We start from the raw sequence: 17033 nt of genomic DNA on the forward strand, positions 1-17033 counted from the left end.
GTTGGTATCAACTTGAGAAATCTTAGCAGCTTGGTCTGCCTTCTGGTTATGGTGATGTTCCTCATTGGCTCTGCTCTTAGGCATGTGTGCATCTACGTGCCGCACCTTCACTGGAATTTTCTCCAGCCGTGCATCAATGTCCTGCCATAGATCAGCACACCAAATAGGCTTTCCTTTCCTCTGCCAACCATTCTTCTTCCAGTCCTTCAGCCAACCCCATAGAGCATTGGCTACCATCCACGAGTCGGTGTAGAGGTAAAGGATAGGCCAATTCTCACGTTCAGCCACATCAAGAGCAAGTTGAACAGCTTTTACCTCAGCGAACTGACTGGATTCTCCTTCGCCATCTTTCGTTTCGGTAACTCTCCTGGTTGGACTCCAAACTGCTGACTTCCACATTCGCTTGTTCCCAACAAGACGACAGGAACCATCTGTGAACAAAGCATAGTTCTTTTCCTGATCAGAGAGATCACCATAGGGAGGAGCTTCCTCAGCACGAGTTATTTTCTCCTCTGGAGGTTTGGAACAGTCTGTGCCTTCCGGCCAGTTGGTGATCACCTCCACCAGACCAGGTCGATCAAGATTACCCATTCGTGCTCGTTGGGTTATCAAAGCCATCCATTTAGACCAGGTTGCATCTGTGGCATGATGTGGTGATGAACCTTTGCCCTTGAACATCCAGTTAAGAACTGGCAGTCTAGGAGCTAAAAGCAATTGTGACTCAGTTCCAATCACTTCAGAAGCTGCTTTCACTCCCTCATAGGCTGCTAGAATCTCTTTCTCAGTTGCAGTGTAATTTGTCTCTGAACCTCTGTAACAACGTCCCCAGAAACCAAGTGGACGTCCACGTGTCTCATTTGGAGCTCTCTGCCAAAGACTCCAAGTTGGACCATTGTCACTGGCAGCCGTGTACAGAATGTTCTTAATGTCCGGACCAGATCTCACAGGTCCTAAGCCCACTGCATGGACTACTTCTCGCTTAATCTGATCAAAGGCTGCTTGTTGTTCAGGTCCCCACTCAAAATTGTTTCTCTTACGAGTCACATCATGCAGAGGTTTGACAATCTGACTGAAACCAGGAATGTGTAGTCTCCAAAATCCCACCACACCAAGGAAAGAAAGTGTGTCCTTCTTACTGGTGGGAACTGCCATGGTAGAGACTTTGTTGATCACATCCTGAGGAATGTAACGGCGACCATCCTGCCACCGCACTCCCAGAAACTGAATTTCTTTGGCAGGTCCTTTGACCTTGTCTCTCTTAATGGCAAAACCTGCTTGCAACAGAATGTCAATGATTTTGTTACCTTTCTCGAAGACTTCCTCAGCAGTTTGGCCCCACACAATGATGTCGTCGATGTACTGGATGTGCTCTGGAGCTTTACCTTTCTCCAGTGCATTATGGATGACTGAGTGACAGATGGTTGAGCTGTGTTTCCACCCCTGAGGCAAACGGTTGAACTGGTACTGGATTCCTCTCCAGGTGAATGCAAACTGAGGCCTGCACTCCTTTGCTATGGGAATAGAGAAGAAAGCATTAGCAATGTCATGGTAGCTCTGGGGTAGAGTGCTTGCCTGCCGTGCAAAAGGTCCCAAGTTCGATTCCTGTCTGGACTCTGTGGCGTTGTTGTTGTTTTTGTTATCAGTGTTTATGTTAGTGGTGGGAACACTGGCCGTGTTCCCAGAACCTATAGAGGAGGGTGGAGAGGCTGGCAAGGGGGAAGCCGACAACTGTGTTCCCTTGTTTTGCTGTGAAAGAGACTGCTTCTGAGACACAGAATTTTTCCTAGTTCTTATAGAAGCTGGTTTAGAATTTTTCACCAATAATGCCAAAATTAATATGAATATTAAAATCATGAGGCAAATATTAAAAATTGTGAGAAGAAAAACAGTTTTACACGAGCATGTACCTATGCAAACAGTTGGGATTCCTGTCTTAGGCTGAATAACTCTCATTAGAGCCATATTCAAAGCAGAATTTCCATTGATTGTCACATTATTGACCAGAGCTCCTGTAATGTCCTTGGTAATATTCTCAGAGATATTAAAACCAGCATAACCAAGAATAAAATCACCCCAGCTCCAGAACATATCTGAAACCTTAGCTTTAGCCTTATTATAGGCCAGATCAATGAAATAAGCAACAATTTGGCCTTTTAACCAACTAAATGCCAAGAAAACAAAACCAGACCATAGCAATGCACCAACCAAATACAATAGCTGCTTGATTAGCTTCATCTTAATTCCCAGAGCTAATTTCCACTCACTGAAATATCTAGCCCCACGTTGGGCGCCAATTAAAAATGTGATGGTTTGGGGGTTACCCCGCCCCCCCACACTTTGTATTTGCCCCAGCTAACTCAGACGGCCTCTGGGAATATAGATGAAGCAATTTATTTACAGCTAGCAGAATTTACAAGCAGCTATTTACAATATATACAGTTATATACAGTTATATACAGAAATATACAAAGGATAAACAATATGAAAGCACAACTCCCCTCCCAGAAACCTGAGTCCCCAGGAGGGGCTCTCAAACCACCCCAACACCTCCCCCCGGCCCTCTCAACCTTACCCCAGTTCTCAGGAAGAAAAGAGGTGCAGCCAAGAGGTTAGGGAGCAAGGTTAGTAGGAGCAGGGTTAATGAGATGTGACCAGGTCTAAGGCAAAAACAAGAGTGAGAAACAAAATGGAGAATGTTTTCTTCTTCTTCCCAGAGTTCTCAGCGTGACTGTGAGAGAAGTTGACACCATGTTTTTCATTCCACTGCCTGTTATCAAGTTCTTTTACCAAAACATTCCAGCTTGCTTCAAACTAGCACAGTGGTGGAGGACACAGGTGAGTGGCTGATAGAGGACACAGAGGTAGGTGGGTGGTAGAGGACACAGAGATGGGTGGGTGGTGGAGGAGACAGAGCTGGGTGGGTGGTGGAGGACAGAGCTGGGTGGGTGATAGGGGGCACAGAGGTGGGTGGGTGGTAGAGGACACAGAGGTGGGTGGGTGGTGGAGGACAGAGATGGGTGGGTGGTGGAGGACACAGAGGTGGGTGGCTGATAGAGGACACAGAAGTGGGTGGGTGGTGAAGGACACAGAGGTGGGTGGCTGATAGAGGACACAGAGGTGGGTGGGTGATAGAGGACACAGAGGTGGGTGGGTGATAGAGGACACAGAGGTGGGTGGGTGGTGGAGGACACAGATGGGTGTCTGGTGAAGCTGTCACCAGCAGCTGGCTGCAGCAGTCCCTTTCTATCCCCGCAGAAGCAGGCTGGAGAGCAGCAGCTTCCCATTGCCCTGCCAGGAGGTGTGCTGGGGCTGTGGGGATGTGTGGCAGCTGAGAAGGTCCTCTGATGGGGCTGGAACCCTCTCTGGGCTGCGAGCCACCAGCAGGCTCTCCTGCAGTGGTGCAGGTGCCCAGGTCATGAGTAGGCAGAGAGTTGTCCCCTCCCCCAGCACCCATGCCAACACCTTGATGGTGCTGGAGGTGTTCCTTGGCTCAAAGCCCAACACAGCTGCCCCAGTGCCCACCACCACCACCACCACCACACATCCCCTCAGCTTCATCCATCCAACCCCAGGCAGCAGATCCAGCTCTGCCCCATCCCAGCAGGCAACAGCTCCATGGGAAATGCCATGTCCTGGCCCCTGAGGCTCAGAGATGCCAACACTGTAACTGTGCACTTGCTCCAGTGCCCTCACCTCCCCCCCTGCTGCCACCCTGGCATCTCTCAGCTGATTAATAACCCCAGATGCCAACTGCTTGTCCCTGGTGGCTGCACTCCAAGGGGTTAATTCACTCTGCTCCTGTCAGGCCATGCAATCTTGATGTGCTTTAATGGCTGTTTTCCTGACCTCCCCTGCCCTCTCCCTGCCTCCCGAGGCTCTGCTCTCCGAAGCCAGCATCCCTGTGGGACCCATGTGAAGGGAGTGCCAGGGCTGCCCGAGCTGCCTGGGGCTCATGGCCACAGCTGAAGGCTATGGCTACTGGAAGGTCTTCATGCCACCTTTAACCCTGGTCATGGGAAAGTCCCTGTGCCACCTCCAGCCCTGGCCACTGGAATGTTCTTCTGCCACCTCCAGCTCTGGCCACTGGAGAGTCCTTCTGCCACTTCCAGCTCTGGCTACTGGAGAGTCCTTCTGCCATCTCTGCCCATGGCCACTGGAGAGTCCTTCTGCCATCTCTGCCCATGGCCACTGGAGAGTCCTTCTGCCACCTCCAGCCCTGGCCACTGGAGAGTCCTTCTGCCATCTCTGCCCATGGCCACTGGAGAGTCCTTCTGCCACCTCCAGCCCTGGCCACTGGAGAGTCCTTCTGCCACCTCCAGCTCTGGCCACTGGAGAGTCCTTCTGCCACTTCCAGCCCTGGCCACTGAAAAGTCCTTCTGCCACCTCCAGCCCTGGCCACTGAAAAGTTCTTCTGCCACCTCCAGCCCTGGCCACTGGACAGTCCTTCTGCCACCTCCATCTCTGGCCACTGGAGAGTTCTTCTGCCACCTCCATCTCTGGCCACTGGAGAGTTCTTCTGCCACCTCCAGCCCTGGCCAGTGGAAAGTTCTTCTGCCATCTCTGCCCATGGCCACTGGAAGATCCTTGTGCTACCTCCACCCCTAGCCATGGGAAGGTCCCTGTGCCACCTACAGCTGTGGCCACGGGAAGGTCCTTGCTCCACCTCCACTTGTGGCCACGGGAAGGGCCTTGTGCTACCTCCAGCCACGGCCACAATGCCAAGGTGACACTGAGAGGTGCCAGAGCTGGGCCAGGCCCTGAGGCAGAGGAAAGCAGCACAGGCTGAGGTCAGGCTCAGACTCACTTTTTAATTCAGTCTCTCAGCAGAGGAATAAAACAACTCCAATCATTCCAGCAACCCATCTGGAACAGCAAACACTCCCCAGAGCCTCGCTGGGGAGCTGCTGGTGGGAGCCCCCTGGCAGGGCAAGGCATGTCCCCCCCACAGTGCAGGTGGCACTGGCCAGCGCCAAGCGTGCCAGGGCCAAGAGAGGTGCCAGGTCACAGCGGGAGAGCTGGCCCCAGGGCTGGCTGCTGCCATCCCATCTCCAGGATCGTGTCCCATCAGGCAAGGTCACACCATGGAGCTGCTGTCTCCCACCTTCTGCAAGAGCTGCAAGAGGCAGAGATGCTGAGCAGCAGGATCCTCCCGCAGAGCATCCTCGGGGGGGCCGCGGAGGGACCGCAGTGACCTTCCTTGTCTGGTCCCACCCAAGGACTGCCAAGCCCCGGGGGTGCCAGCAGGGTCTGCTCACCTTGCTCAGCAGAGGGATGTTTGCCACCGAGCCCAGGAACCCAAAAGCCACTGGGAAAAAGCTCCTGCAGCAAAAGAAAAGTCTCTGCTCAGCCCCGAGCCAGGAACCCATCAGGATGGGAGTGTGGTGGTGCTGGTGGTGGTGCTGGTGGGGGTGCTGGTGGGGTCTGCCCAGGGCTGCAGGGCATGAGGCTGTGTAAAGGATGAGTGCCAGAGGCTGGGGCCAGGCTCTGCTGGGGGATGCCCAATGCCAGCACAAGGGGCAGTGGTGGAAGCTGAGGCAGAGGAAGCTCCATGGAAACATGAGGAGGAATTTTTTGCCTGTGAGGGTGCCAGAGCCTGGCACAGAATGCCCAGGGGGGCTGTGGAGTCTCCCTCTCTGGAGATGTTCAAACCCTGCCTGGCTGTGTTCTGTGTGATCTGCTCTGGGTGCTGCTGCTCTGGCAGGGCTTGGACTGGAGGTTTGGAGGTTACTTCCAACCCCTGACATTCTGTGGTTCTGTGAGGATCACTCAGCTCCTGCCACCCAGCCTCTATCAACCCAGCTCCTGCCACCCAGCCTCTATCAACCCAGCTCCTGCCACCCAGCCTCTATCAACCCAGCTCCTGTCACTCCAGCTCCTGTCACCCAGCCTCTATCAACCCAGCTCCTGTCACCCAGATCCTGTCACCCAGCCTCTATCAACCCAGCTCCTGTCACCCAGCTCCTGTCACCCAGCCTCTATCAACCCAGCTCCTGTCACTCGAGCTCCTATCACCCAGCTTCTATCATTCCAGATCCTATCACTCAGCTCCTGTCACCCAGCCCCTATCACCTCAGCTCCTATCACCCTGCCCCTGTCACTCAGCTCCTGTCACCAAGCCTCTATCACCCCAGCTCCTGTCACCTCAGCTCCTATCACCCAGCTCCTACCACCCCAGCTCCTACCACCCCAGCTCCTGTCACTTCAGTTCCTACCACCCCAGCTCCTACCACCCCAGCTCCTGTCACCTCAGTTCCTATCACCCCAGCTCCATATCACCCAGCTCCTGTCACCTCAGCTCCTATCACCCAGCTCCTGTCACCTCAGCTCCATATCACCCAGCTCCTATCACCCCAGCTCCTACCACCCAGCTCCTATCACCCCAGCTCCTACCACCCAGCTCCTATCACCCCAGCTCCTGTCACCCAGCTCCTACCACCCCAGCTCCTATCACCAGCTCCTATCACCCCAGCTCCTGTCACCCAGCTCCTACCACCCCAACCCCTACCACCCCAACTCCTGTTCTCCATCCCAGGGTCCCCACACCATGCTGGGCTGGGCAGATGTTGTAGGATGGACCTGAAGAGGTTGATGAAGCCATAAGCCTCCAGCAGCATGCCCAGGAGGGGCCACCTCATGAGGACAATGATGACCCCCCCCAAGAAGAAGCTGCTGCCCTTCATCTTCGACCGCTGGAAGAAGAAGGTGAAGGTCCTCTTGAAGCCAATGATGAAGACCAAGCCAGAGAGGAAGAGAATCTGGGAAGACAAAGGGGAATGGGTCAGAGAAGAGCTGCCCAGACCTTTACTCCACCCTGACACCTTCCAGGATCTGAAGGGGGCTACTGAAGGGCTGAGGAGGGACTATGGACAAGGTCTTGTCATGAGAGGAGGAGGAGGAGGAGTGAGTTTGAAGTGAGAGAGGGGAGACTGAGAGTGGATGTTAGGAAGAAGTGAGGGTGGGGAGAGACTGGCACAGGTTGGGGGTGGTGAGACACTGGCACAGGTTGCCCAGGGAGGTTGTGGAGCACAGAAGCACCCAATGTGATCAAAGATCACATTGGGTGCTTCTGTGCTCCACAACCTCCCTGGAGGTGTTCAGCACCAGGCTGGATGAATCCTCTTCTAGTGAGAGGTGTCCCTGCCTATGACTGAGCTTTGAAGTCCCTTCCAAAACTCATTCTATGATCCTATGAGCCTCTACTCACGTTCCCAAAGGCCAGGAGCACCGAATCAAAGTACAGGAGGATCCCAAAAAGGATGAAGAAGAGGCCAAAGCCAACCAGTCCCACGCCGATCCCTGTGGGAGCCCCAGAAGAAGGCTGAGATGAGGCTTGGGGCACACAGCTTAGGTCCCACCTTGGGCTGTGGTTGCTCTCCTCAGCACCCTCCCTGGCCTGCTTCCCTCCCAGAAGTGTGCTTTGGGTTTGCTCCCAAAGCTCAGAAGCAGCCTCACCACCTTCCTGAGGTCTGGGGAGGTGGTTGGAGCCCTACAAACCCTTTTGGGTTTCTAAATGAAGAGTAAAGCACAATGGAAAGAAAGAAAGAAAGAAAGAAAGAAAGAAAGAAAGAAAGAAAGAAAGAAAGAAAGAAAGAAAGAAAGAAAGAAAGAAAGAAAGAAAGAAAGAAAGAAAGAAGGAAAGAAAGAAGGAAAGACAGAGAAAGAGAGAAGGAGAGAAGGAGAGAAGGAGAGAAAGAGAAAGAAGAAGAAAGAGAAAGAGAGAAAGAGAGAAGGAAGAAAGGAAGGAAGGAAGGAAGGAAGGAAGGAAGGAAGGAAGGAAGGAAGGAAGGAAGGAAGGAAGGAAGGAAGGAAGGAAGGAAGGAAGGAAGGAAGGAAGGAAGGAAGGAAGGAAGGAAGGAAGGAGAGAGAAAGAAGAGAAGAGAAGAGAAGAGAAGAGAAGAGAAGAGAAGAGAAGAGAAGAGAAGAGAAGAGAAGAGAAGAGAAGAGAAGAGAAGAGAAGAGAAGAGAAGAGAAGAGGGAAGGTCCTCTCCAGCAGTGGCACAGAAGTGGGTGCAGGCAGCTGGTGGGAGAAGCTGGGGATGGCCTGCAGATGAGGCTGGCACCTCCCCAGCTGCAGCTCCTGATCCAGCCCTGGGGCAGAAGGTGAGGGCAGGACTCCAGTGCTGGTCCCCCACACCCTGCTTGGGCTCCCCTGCCCCATTGCTCCCTCACTCTACCCAGACCACCAAAGCCTCCAGCACTGACCCCAGTGCTGGGAGTCATCCCTGATCCCCTAGGGCTGGGCAGTGCCAACCAGCACAGTGCCACCTGGACAGTGCCACCTGCACAGTGCCACCTGTGCAATGCCACCCCACACAGTGCCACCCATACAATGCCACCCCTCACAGTGCCACCCGCACAATGCCACCCACACAGTGCCACCTGCACAGTGCCAACCTGCACAGGTCCACCAGCACAGTGCCACCCCACACAGTGCCACCTGCACAGTGCCACCCATGCAATGCCACCCCACACAGTGCCACCCGTGCAATGCCACCCCGCACAGTGCCACCCCACACAGTGCCACCCATACAATGCCACCCCTCACAGTGCCACCTGCACAATGCCACCCACACAGTGCCACCTGCACAGTGCCAACCTGCACAGGTCCACCAGCACAGTGCCACCCCACACAGTGCCATCTGCACAGTGCCACCCATGCAATGCCACCCCCACACAGTGCCAACCTGCACAGGTCCACCAGCACAGTGCCACCCCTCACAGTGCCACCAGCACAATGCCACCCACACATGTCCACCAGCACAGTGCCACACACACAATGCCACCCCTCACAGTGCCACCCCTCACAGTGCCACCGCAGCCCCAGTGCTCACTCTGGAAGTCAGTCAGAGTCACCATCTTGCCAGCCCAGGGCTGGGGCAAGTCCTGCCCAGAGTGACCCTTGGAAAGGCCCTTTAGTCCCCACGTCACCCTGCCAATGATTAACAGCCTGCCAGAGCCTGCCCTGCCCAGGACAGGCTGCCCAAGCACGGCTGCAGGGTGGCACAGCAGAGCCTGTGCCATAGGCAGTTGCTGTCTCCTCTGGAGGCTGCCAAACTCACCTGGGCAAAGCTGCTGTGGGTGCCCCTGCTTCAGCAGGGGGGTTGGGCTGGATGGGCTCTTGAGACTCCTTCTCTGGAGCCTCTTAGGACCTGGCTGGATGTGTGCCCTGAGCTAGACTGTGTGGTCCTGCCCTGGCAGGGGGTTGGACTGGATGAGCTCTTGGGACTCCTCCTCTGGATCCTCTCAAGACCTGGCTGGATGTGTTCCTGTGTGCCCTGAGCTCTGGACTGTGTGGTCCTGCCCTGGCAGGGAGGTTGGACTGGATGAGCTCTTAGGACTCCTTCTCTGGATCCTCTCAAGACCTGGCTGGATGTGTTCCTGTGTGCCCTGAGCTCTAGACTGTGTGGTCCTGCTTTGGCAGGGGGTTGGACTGGATGAGCTCTTGGGACTCCTTCTCTGGATCCTCTCAAGACCTGGCTGGATGTGTTCCTGTGTGCCCTGAGCTAGACTGTGTGGTCCTGCTCTGGCAGGGAGGTTGGACTGGATGAGCTCTTGGGACTCCTCCTCTGGATCCTCTCAAGACCTGGCTGGATGTGTTCCTGTGTGCTCTGAGCTCTAGACTGTGTGGTCCTGCTCTGGCAGGGAGGTTGGACTGGATGAGCTCTTCCAACCCCTGGCGTCCTGGGAGCCTGTAATGCCTGAGTAGCAAACTCAGGACTGTTATCACACTGCTGAGCAGCACAGGGAACCTGGAGAAAACAAACATGGCAACAGCCTTGGTCTCTGCTGCTAAGACAAAGAGGAGGCTCAGGGCAGAGCTCATTGCTGTCTGCAGCTGCCTGCAGGGAGGCTGTAGCCAGGTGGGGTTGGGCTCTGCTGCCAGGCAGCCAGCAACAGAAGAAGGGGACACAGCCTGAAGCTGTGCCAGGGCAGGTCTAGGCTGGCTGTGAGGAGGAAGTTGTTGTCAGAGAGAGTGATTGGCACTGGAATGGGCTGCCCAGGGAGGTGGTGGAGTGGCTGTGCCTGGAGGTGTTCTTGCCAAGCCTGGCTGGGGCACTTAGTGCCATGGTCTGGTTGCTTGGCTAGGGAGGAGGAATGGGTTTGAAGTGGCAGAGGGGAGACTGAAAGTGGATGTTAAGAAGAAGTTGTTTGCAGTGAGGGTGGTGAGAGACTGACACAGGTTGAGGGTGGGGAGACACTGGCACAGGTTTCCCAGGGAGGTTGTGAAGCACAGAAGCACCCAATGTGATCTTGGATCACATTGGGTGCTTCTGTGCTCCACAGCCTCCCTGGAGGAGTTCAGGACCAGGCTGGAAGAAGCTTTGAGCAACCTGTTCCAGTGGGAGCTGTCCTTGCCTATGGCAGAAGGGTTGGAACTGGCTGAGCTTTGAGCTCCCTTCCAACCTAAACCATTCAATGATCCTGACACCCACCCCTCAGATCTTTATAGACATTGATCAGATCCCCTCTCAGCCTTCTCTTCTCCAGCCTAAAGGAGCAGTAGATGCCACCAGCCCCTGGGCAGAGACCTTTCCTTGCTGACTGCTCTGCTGGAGGGGCTGCTGGAGCCATTTGTCCTCCATCCCTTTCAGTCTAAGATGAAAACAGTGACTGGTGGCAGCTCTGCACAGAGGACACTGACACTATCTTGCTGCTTAGATACTTTATTCCTCTAACACTAGCCAAAAAATCCCTCCTAGAAGACCACTGCCCCCCCAGCCCCCCACCCTCCCCCAGTGCATAAATAGATCTTCCCTTGATGCAAATCCTCACTGCAAGGTGAAGTGGTATGAAAAAAAAAGAAAGGACCAACCAAAATCCAATCAAGAATTAAAGACTGGCTTGGGTTTGGGTTTGTCTTCCCTTTCTTACACCCAACCCAACCACCCCACCCCCCCAAAAAAAAAATCAGGACCATCAGCAGGGCAGTTCGGGGGGGGGGGGTGTCCAGGAGCACCAGGGCTGTGCTGACACCATAGGGAAGGCTGAGAGGTGATGTGGAGCAGTAGGATGCTCCTGGATGCCCTCCAGTCGCTCAGAGACAGGAGGCATCCCAGCTTATGGCTTGCTGTGGGGGGCTCCCCCTCTCATCTCCTGCACCCACAGGCTCCAGGGGTTGCCCCCCACAACTGGTCTGCCCCCCAGTGACACGAGCTGGGGAGCCCCCAGCTTGGCTTTGGAGGGGGAAGGAAAGAAATGCATCAACCTCTTCCAAACTTAGAGTCTCTTTAGAGTTTATTGGAAATAAACTTTGCCTTTAAGAAAAGCAGGGAAAAAAAAATAGATACACTTTAAATAGAGATTTCTTCCTTTTAGTCCTCTTGGCTCTTTTTTTGGCTCTTTTTTTGGCTCTTTTGTTCCTTTTTCTCCCCTTTATTTTTTCCTTTTTTTTTCTCTTCTTCTTTTTTTTCCTTTTTTCTTTTTCCTCTCTTCCTTTTAAAAATATTTTCCCCCCTCTTTTTTCTCCTTTTTCCCCCCAACTTGTTTTCTTCCCCTCTTTTTTTCCCCTCTTTTCCCCTCTTTCTCTTTCCCCCCTCTTTTCTCCTCTTTTCCCCCTCTTTTTTCCTCTTTTTCCCCCCTCTTTTTTCCTCTTTTTTCCCTTCCCCCCCTCTTTTTCTCCTCTTTTCCCCCCTCTTTTTTCCTCTTTCCCCCCTCTTTTTTCTTTTTTTCCCTTCCCCCCCTCTTTTCCCCTCTTTTCCTCCTTCTTTTTTCCTCTTTTTTCCCCTTCCCCCCTCTTTTCCCCTCTTTTCCCCCTTCTTTTTTCCTCTTTTTTTCCCTTCCCCCCCTCTTTTCCCCCTTTTTCTTTTTCCCCACTTATTTTCTCTTCCCCCTCCACTTTTTTCTCTTAATTCCCCTTTTTCATCTTTTTCCCCCCTTTCCCTCCCTCTTTTTTTTCTCCTTTCCCCCACTTTTCCCCTCTCTTTTTTCTCTTTCCCCTCCTTTCTCCCCTCTTTTCCCCTTCCCCCCCTTTTCCCCCCTGACTTTTTTCTCTTTATTCCACTCCTCTTTCCCCTCTTTATTTCCTCTTTTCCTCCCTCTTTTATTCTTCCCCCCCCCCTTTTTCCTCTTTTCCCCTATTTTTTCCTCTTTTCCCCTATTTTTTCCTCTTTTCCCCCTTCACCCCTTCTTTTTTCCCTCCCCCCCTCTTTTTTCCTCTCTCTCCCCCACTTTTTTCCTTTTCCCCCTCCTTTCCCCCCCCTTTTTCCCCCTGTTTTTTTCTCTTTTCCCCCCTTTTCCCCCTCTTTTTTCCTCTTCTCCTCTTTCCTCCTCTTTTTCTCTTCCCCCCTCTCTTTTCTGCTCTTTTTCCCCCTCTCCCCCCTCTTTTTTCTTCTCTTTTTTCTCTTCTCCCCTATTTTTTCTCTTTTTTCTTTCCCCCCTCTCTTTTTTCCCCTCTTTCTCCCCCTTTCCCCCCTCTTTTCCCACCCTTTTCCCTCTTCCCCCCTTCCCCTCTTTTTTCCCCTTTTTTCTCTTTCCCCCCTCTTTTTTCACTCTTTCCCCCCCACCACTATTTCCCCTCTTCCCCCCTCTTTCTTCTCTCTTTTTTCTCTCCCCCCTCTTTATTCCCTCTTCCCCCCCCCATTTTCCTCCCTTTTTTCTCTTCCTCCCCCTTTTTTCCTCATCTCCCCCTCTTTTATTTTCCCCTCTTTCCCCTCTTTTTTCTCTTCCCCCTCCTTTTTTCCCTCTTTCCCTTCTTTTTCCTCTTTCCCCTCCTCTTTTTTCCTCCCCCCACCCTTTCCCCTCTTTTCCCCCTCCCTTCTTTCTTCCTCTTTTTAATTTTTCTGTCTTTTCCTTTTCTAATTCATTTCCTCTGACAAATTGGCAAAGAATTTGCCCTTCCCTTCCCCCCCCCTTTTTTTTTCCCTTCTCTTTTTTGCCTCTTTTGTTGTTTGGTTTCTTTTTCCCCTGTTACCTCCACGGGCAGGGCTGGTGCCAACAGCCCCCGGTGGGGAGAGAGGGAGAGAGCTTAGCACAAAAAATACCTCCCAGAAAAGAAGAGAAAAAAAAAACCCAAGAAAAGCAAATATAGATTATATATTATAAATGTAGAATTTCCATCAAACATATATTAAGGCATGTAAATAGCAAAATAAAGGGCCAGCTTTATGAGCTAAAAGGGGCTGGGGCAAGGGACAGGCTTGGGAGCAGAGCAGGACTTGGGGGGGCTCCTGGGATCCTATCAGTATTGCTATGATGGAGGGAGGCAGAAGGGAGAGTGGGGAAGGGGTTCTGAAGGTGTCAGGAGAGAGGCAAGAGGGAAATAAATAGGGGCAGGTTGGCTGGGGGCTGGCTCCTGGCTGCAGCTCAGCCTTGCTGAGTGCCAGGCAGCTCGGCCAGGTGGAGCCAGGTTGGTGCTCTCCTTCCAGAGGGGAGGGGGAAAAGGGGAAGGAAGTGGAGGGGGGAGAAGGGAGGGAAGGGGAGAGGGGAGAAGGGAGGGAAGGGGAGAGGGGAGAAGGGAGGGAAGGGGAGAGGGGAGAAGGGAGGGAAGGGGAGAGGGGAGAAGGGAGGGAAGGGGAGAGGGGAGAAGGGAGGGAAGGGGAGAGGGGAGAAGGGAGGGAAGGGGAGAGGGGAGAAGGGAGGGAAGGGGAGAGGGGAGAAGGGAAGGAAGGGGAGAGGGGAGAAGGGAAGGAAGGGGAGAGGGGAGAAGGGAAGGAAGGGGAGAGGGGAAAGGGAAACTGCTACAGGAAAGCCAAAGAAAGGGCAGGGAGCTGGAGTGCAACAAGGGCTGGAGGGAAGATGAGCTGCCAGGTTTGCAGAGGGGCTGAGCCAGAGGTGCCCATGGGCCAGGGGCCAGGCAGGGTGCTGCTCCCTGTGCCACTGCTGCTGCCTGGCCCTCAATCCCTTCCCCTCCAGCACAGAGGAATCCCTGCCGAGCCCACAGCTTCAGCTTCATCCTCCCAGTCCAGCTCCCTGCATCACTCTGCTCCCGTGCAACATCTCCATCCCTGCCCAGACTTCCTGCTCTGTGCCAGCCGTGCACCAGGGCTCCAGGGCAGCCTTTGTGCCACCTTGACATGGAGCACAGCACTGCCACCTGGGCACTTTTGTGTCCCCCACTAGTCCCACCTCCATCCATCCTGTCCCCAATACAGCTCCTTCTTCCTCCTGTTGAGCCACGATGGGCCAGACCAGGCTCTGCTGGTGACCACCCCTAGCCAGATGGATGCTAAAAGCAGGTTCAGGGCACAGGGAGGGGAAGAGGTGCCCGTGGGGCAGAGATGGAGTAATCCAGGTCCAGTGTAAGGTGACAGCACCATCCATGGTGGGGACTGGCAGGTCTCCAGCCAGAAGAACTCCTTTCCTTTGGGAAACCAACACACCAGCACATAGAGCCCAGGGAGTCTGTCCCCTGCCCACCCAGGGCAGTGAGATGGGCATCGTGCTGCTGCTGGCCCTGCTCAGCCCTCCACGAAAGCCTGATGCCCAGGACACCATGGATCTGTCCCTGTCCTGGCTGGCAGCCTTGGGGGGGCTCCTCAGGGACCTTGTTCCAGCAGACAACCTCCCAGCACCCACATGTCTCCTTGGGGTGCTGTTGGTGATGCCAGGCCACGTGGTCTCACCATCGGTGGCAGGGAAGAGGGTCCAGGAGAACCAAAATCGATGGCGAGAGGCTCAGCGTCGTGTTGGGGGTCCTAAAATGTGGCCCCGTGGAACTTGATGGCACCAGCAGCAGCCAGGGCTTGAGCTGGAGGGAGAAGAGAGGAGGGCTGAGCTGCACAGGTGGGGCAGTCCTGTGCCCACCCCACAGACCCCTCTCCTGCTCTGCTTGAACTAAAACCAAGCACAGATTCAGCTCTGTGCCCTCAGCCCCTTGGGGAGAACCTCTGACTGAGCAGGGGATGCTGTGTCCCCTCCTGTTCACAGCCACCAAGATGGATGTGCCAGGGCAGGTGTACCCCAAATCCTGGCCTTGAGACACCCTGTTTGCTCCCTGCCCAGAGCAGCCTGTTGAGCACCTCCCTCCGTGGCCACCTTGGGACCTTTGGCTGATCCAGTCCTTGGAGGGGGTTGCCTCGGAGGACGTTTGGGATCATGGAAGGGTTTGGGTTGGAATGGGACCTTTAAAGGTCATCTAGCCCAACCCCCCTGCAGGCAGCAGGGACATCTGCAACTAGAGCAAGCTGCTCAGGGCCCCATCAGGTTTGACCTTGAATGGTCTCCATAGATGGAGTCTCCACCACATCCCCAGGCAGCCTGTGCCAGGGTCTCACCACCTGAGGTCCAACCTCACTCCACCCTGCTCCAGTTGCAAACCATTGCCTCTCATCCTACCCCCACAGGCCCTTCTAAACAGCCCCTCCCAAGCCTTCCTGTAGCTCTCCTTCAGACACTGCAATGCAGCTCTAAGGTCTCCCTGGAGCCACCTGCCCTTGGTCCATGAGAGGAGACGCAGCTGACGCGGCTCAGATGTTAGCTGGAGCAAGCAGCGGCAGAGGGATGCTGGGCACAGAAGAGGCAGCAGCCTCAGTTGCCCCAGGACCCTTGCCAGGGCTGGAGAGAGGATGAGTGGGATGAAGAAGAAGAAGAAGAAGAGAAGAGATGCTTACTTCATGGCTCAGACACGCATAAAGTGGCTGCTGTCGGCGCCCCGGGGCGGGTCGGACGAAAGGGGGTTGGTCGGTGGAGTCGGGGAGGCTGGGGAGGTGGGAGGGCTTGGGGTAGCACATTGAGCTGGAAACAAGAAATGGGAGAAGGGCATGAAGGGGAGGAGCTGCTGGAGCAGAGAGGGCAAGGAGGTGACCCAGCAGAGGTTAGAGGAGAGGAGGAAATGAAGAGGAAGGGAGGGAGGAAGCAAGCGGGGTCAGGACAAGCAGCCAGAGCGGTGCCCGGCAGCACTGCACACGTGAGCTGCCCGCAGGGCTCCTCATGGACAAGGCTCCACATGCCACCACCCTCACCTGGGCACAGAGTGCCACCCTGCAGCCCTCACCAATGCTTCTGACCTGGTGCTGAACCTCCTATCCGGCCAAAGTGCCTGTTCCATCCCACAGAGCCACAGGGAAGGGTAGCCCTGGGCAGCACAGGTGAGACTGGCATCACCAGGCTGGCTGTGCCACCACACAAGGATGCCCTGCCCCAGGCATTGGCACTCCTGCCCATATCCTAGAGCCACATAACTGTTTTGGTTGGCAAAGCCCTTCAAGCTCACTCTCTCTGACCACTGTCTGACTCTGCCAAGGCTGGGGCTAAACTGTGGCCCTCAGTACCACAGCTCTGCCTCTTGGAAACCCCTCCAGGGGATGGGGATTCAATCACCTCCCTGGGCAGCCTGTGCCAGGCTTTGAGAACCCTTTCAGCAAAGAAGTTTATTCTACTGTCCCACCTGAGCCTCCCCTGCTACAACCTGAGGCCATTTCCTCTTGCTCTATAACTTGAGAAGAGCCCAACCCCTACCTGGCTCCCAGCTTCCTGCAGGGAGTTGCAGAGACCCAAAAGGCCTCCCCTCAGCCTCCTTTTCTCCAGGCTGAACACCCTCAGCTCCCTCAGCTGCTCCTTCCCAGCTCTGTTCTCCACCACCCTTCTCTGGACCTTCTCCAGCTCCTCAACGTCCTTCTTGGGGTGAGGATGCCCAAGCTGAGCCCTCCCCAGCCTAAACCTCCCCTGCAGCAACCTGAGGCCCTTTCCTCTTGTCCTCTGGCTTGTTCCTTGGGAGCAGAGCCCAACCCCCACCTGGCTCCAGCCTCCTCTCAGGGAGCTGTAGACAGCAATGAGGTCTCCTTCAGCCTCCTCTTCTCCAGACTAGACCCCTCCAGCTCCCTCAGCTGCTCCTCCCAGCTCTGTTCTCCACCACCCTTCTCTGGACCTTCTCCAGCTCCTCGATGTCCTTCTTGGGGTGAGGATGCCACAGCTGAGCCCAGGGCTCTAGGTGTGGCCTCATCAGTGCCAATCACAGAGGGACAATCACTTCCCTGCTCCCACTGGCCACATCATAGCTGACCCAGGCCAGGATGCAGGTGGTCTTCTTGGCCAACCCTGCCTCATCTTCAAGCAGCTGGCACTCAGCACCCACAGGTCTTGTTCTGCTGGGCAAG

The 17033-nt window shown here is 54.7% G+C and overlaps 2 protein-coding genes across 6 annotated transcripts in view; both read right to left on the reverse strand.

Annotated features, from left to right (window-relative positions):
• Positions 1-4797: 4797 nt before the first annotated feature.
• On the reverse strand, positions 4798-8856 carry GOLT1A (golgi transport 1A). The gene is made up of 5 exons (XM_064173742.1): positions 8832-8856; positions 7205-7296; positions 6577-6755; positions 5256-5319; positions 4798-5113 (listed from the first exon to the last, which is right to left on the reverse strand). The coding sequence occupies exons 1-5, from the start codon at positions 8854-8856 to the stop codon at positions 5075-5077; spliced, it is 399 nt and encodes a 132-aa protein (XP_064029812.1). The 3' UTR covers positions 4798-5074.
• Positions 8857-13014: 4158 nt separating this feature from the next.
• The window catches only part of PLEKHA6 (pleckstrin homology domain containing A6), a 67272-nt gene continuing 63253 nt past the window's right edge, over positions 13015-17033 (reverse strand). For all 5 annotated transcript variants that reach the window (XM_064173515.1, XM_064173517.1, XM_064173518.1 and 2 more), the window contains 2 exons: positions 15549-15672; positions 13015-14686 (listed from right to left, as the gene is read on the reverse strand). In XM_064173515.1, the coding sequence (XP_064029585.1) occupies positions 15557-15672 (116 nt within the window). In that variant the 3' untranslated portion in view covers positions 13015-14686; positions 15549-15556. The remainder of the gene's footprint in view (positions 14687-15548; positions 15673-17033) is intronic.

The sequence above is a fragment of the Pogoniulus pusillus genome, chromosome 39, assembly GCF_015220805.1.
Source record: "Pogoniulus pusillus isolate bPogPus1 chromosome 39, bPogPus1.pri, whole genome shotgun sequence".
NCBI lineage: Eukaryota > Metazoa > Chordata > Aves > Piciformes > Lybiidae > Pogoniulus > Pogoniulus pusillus.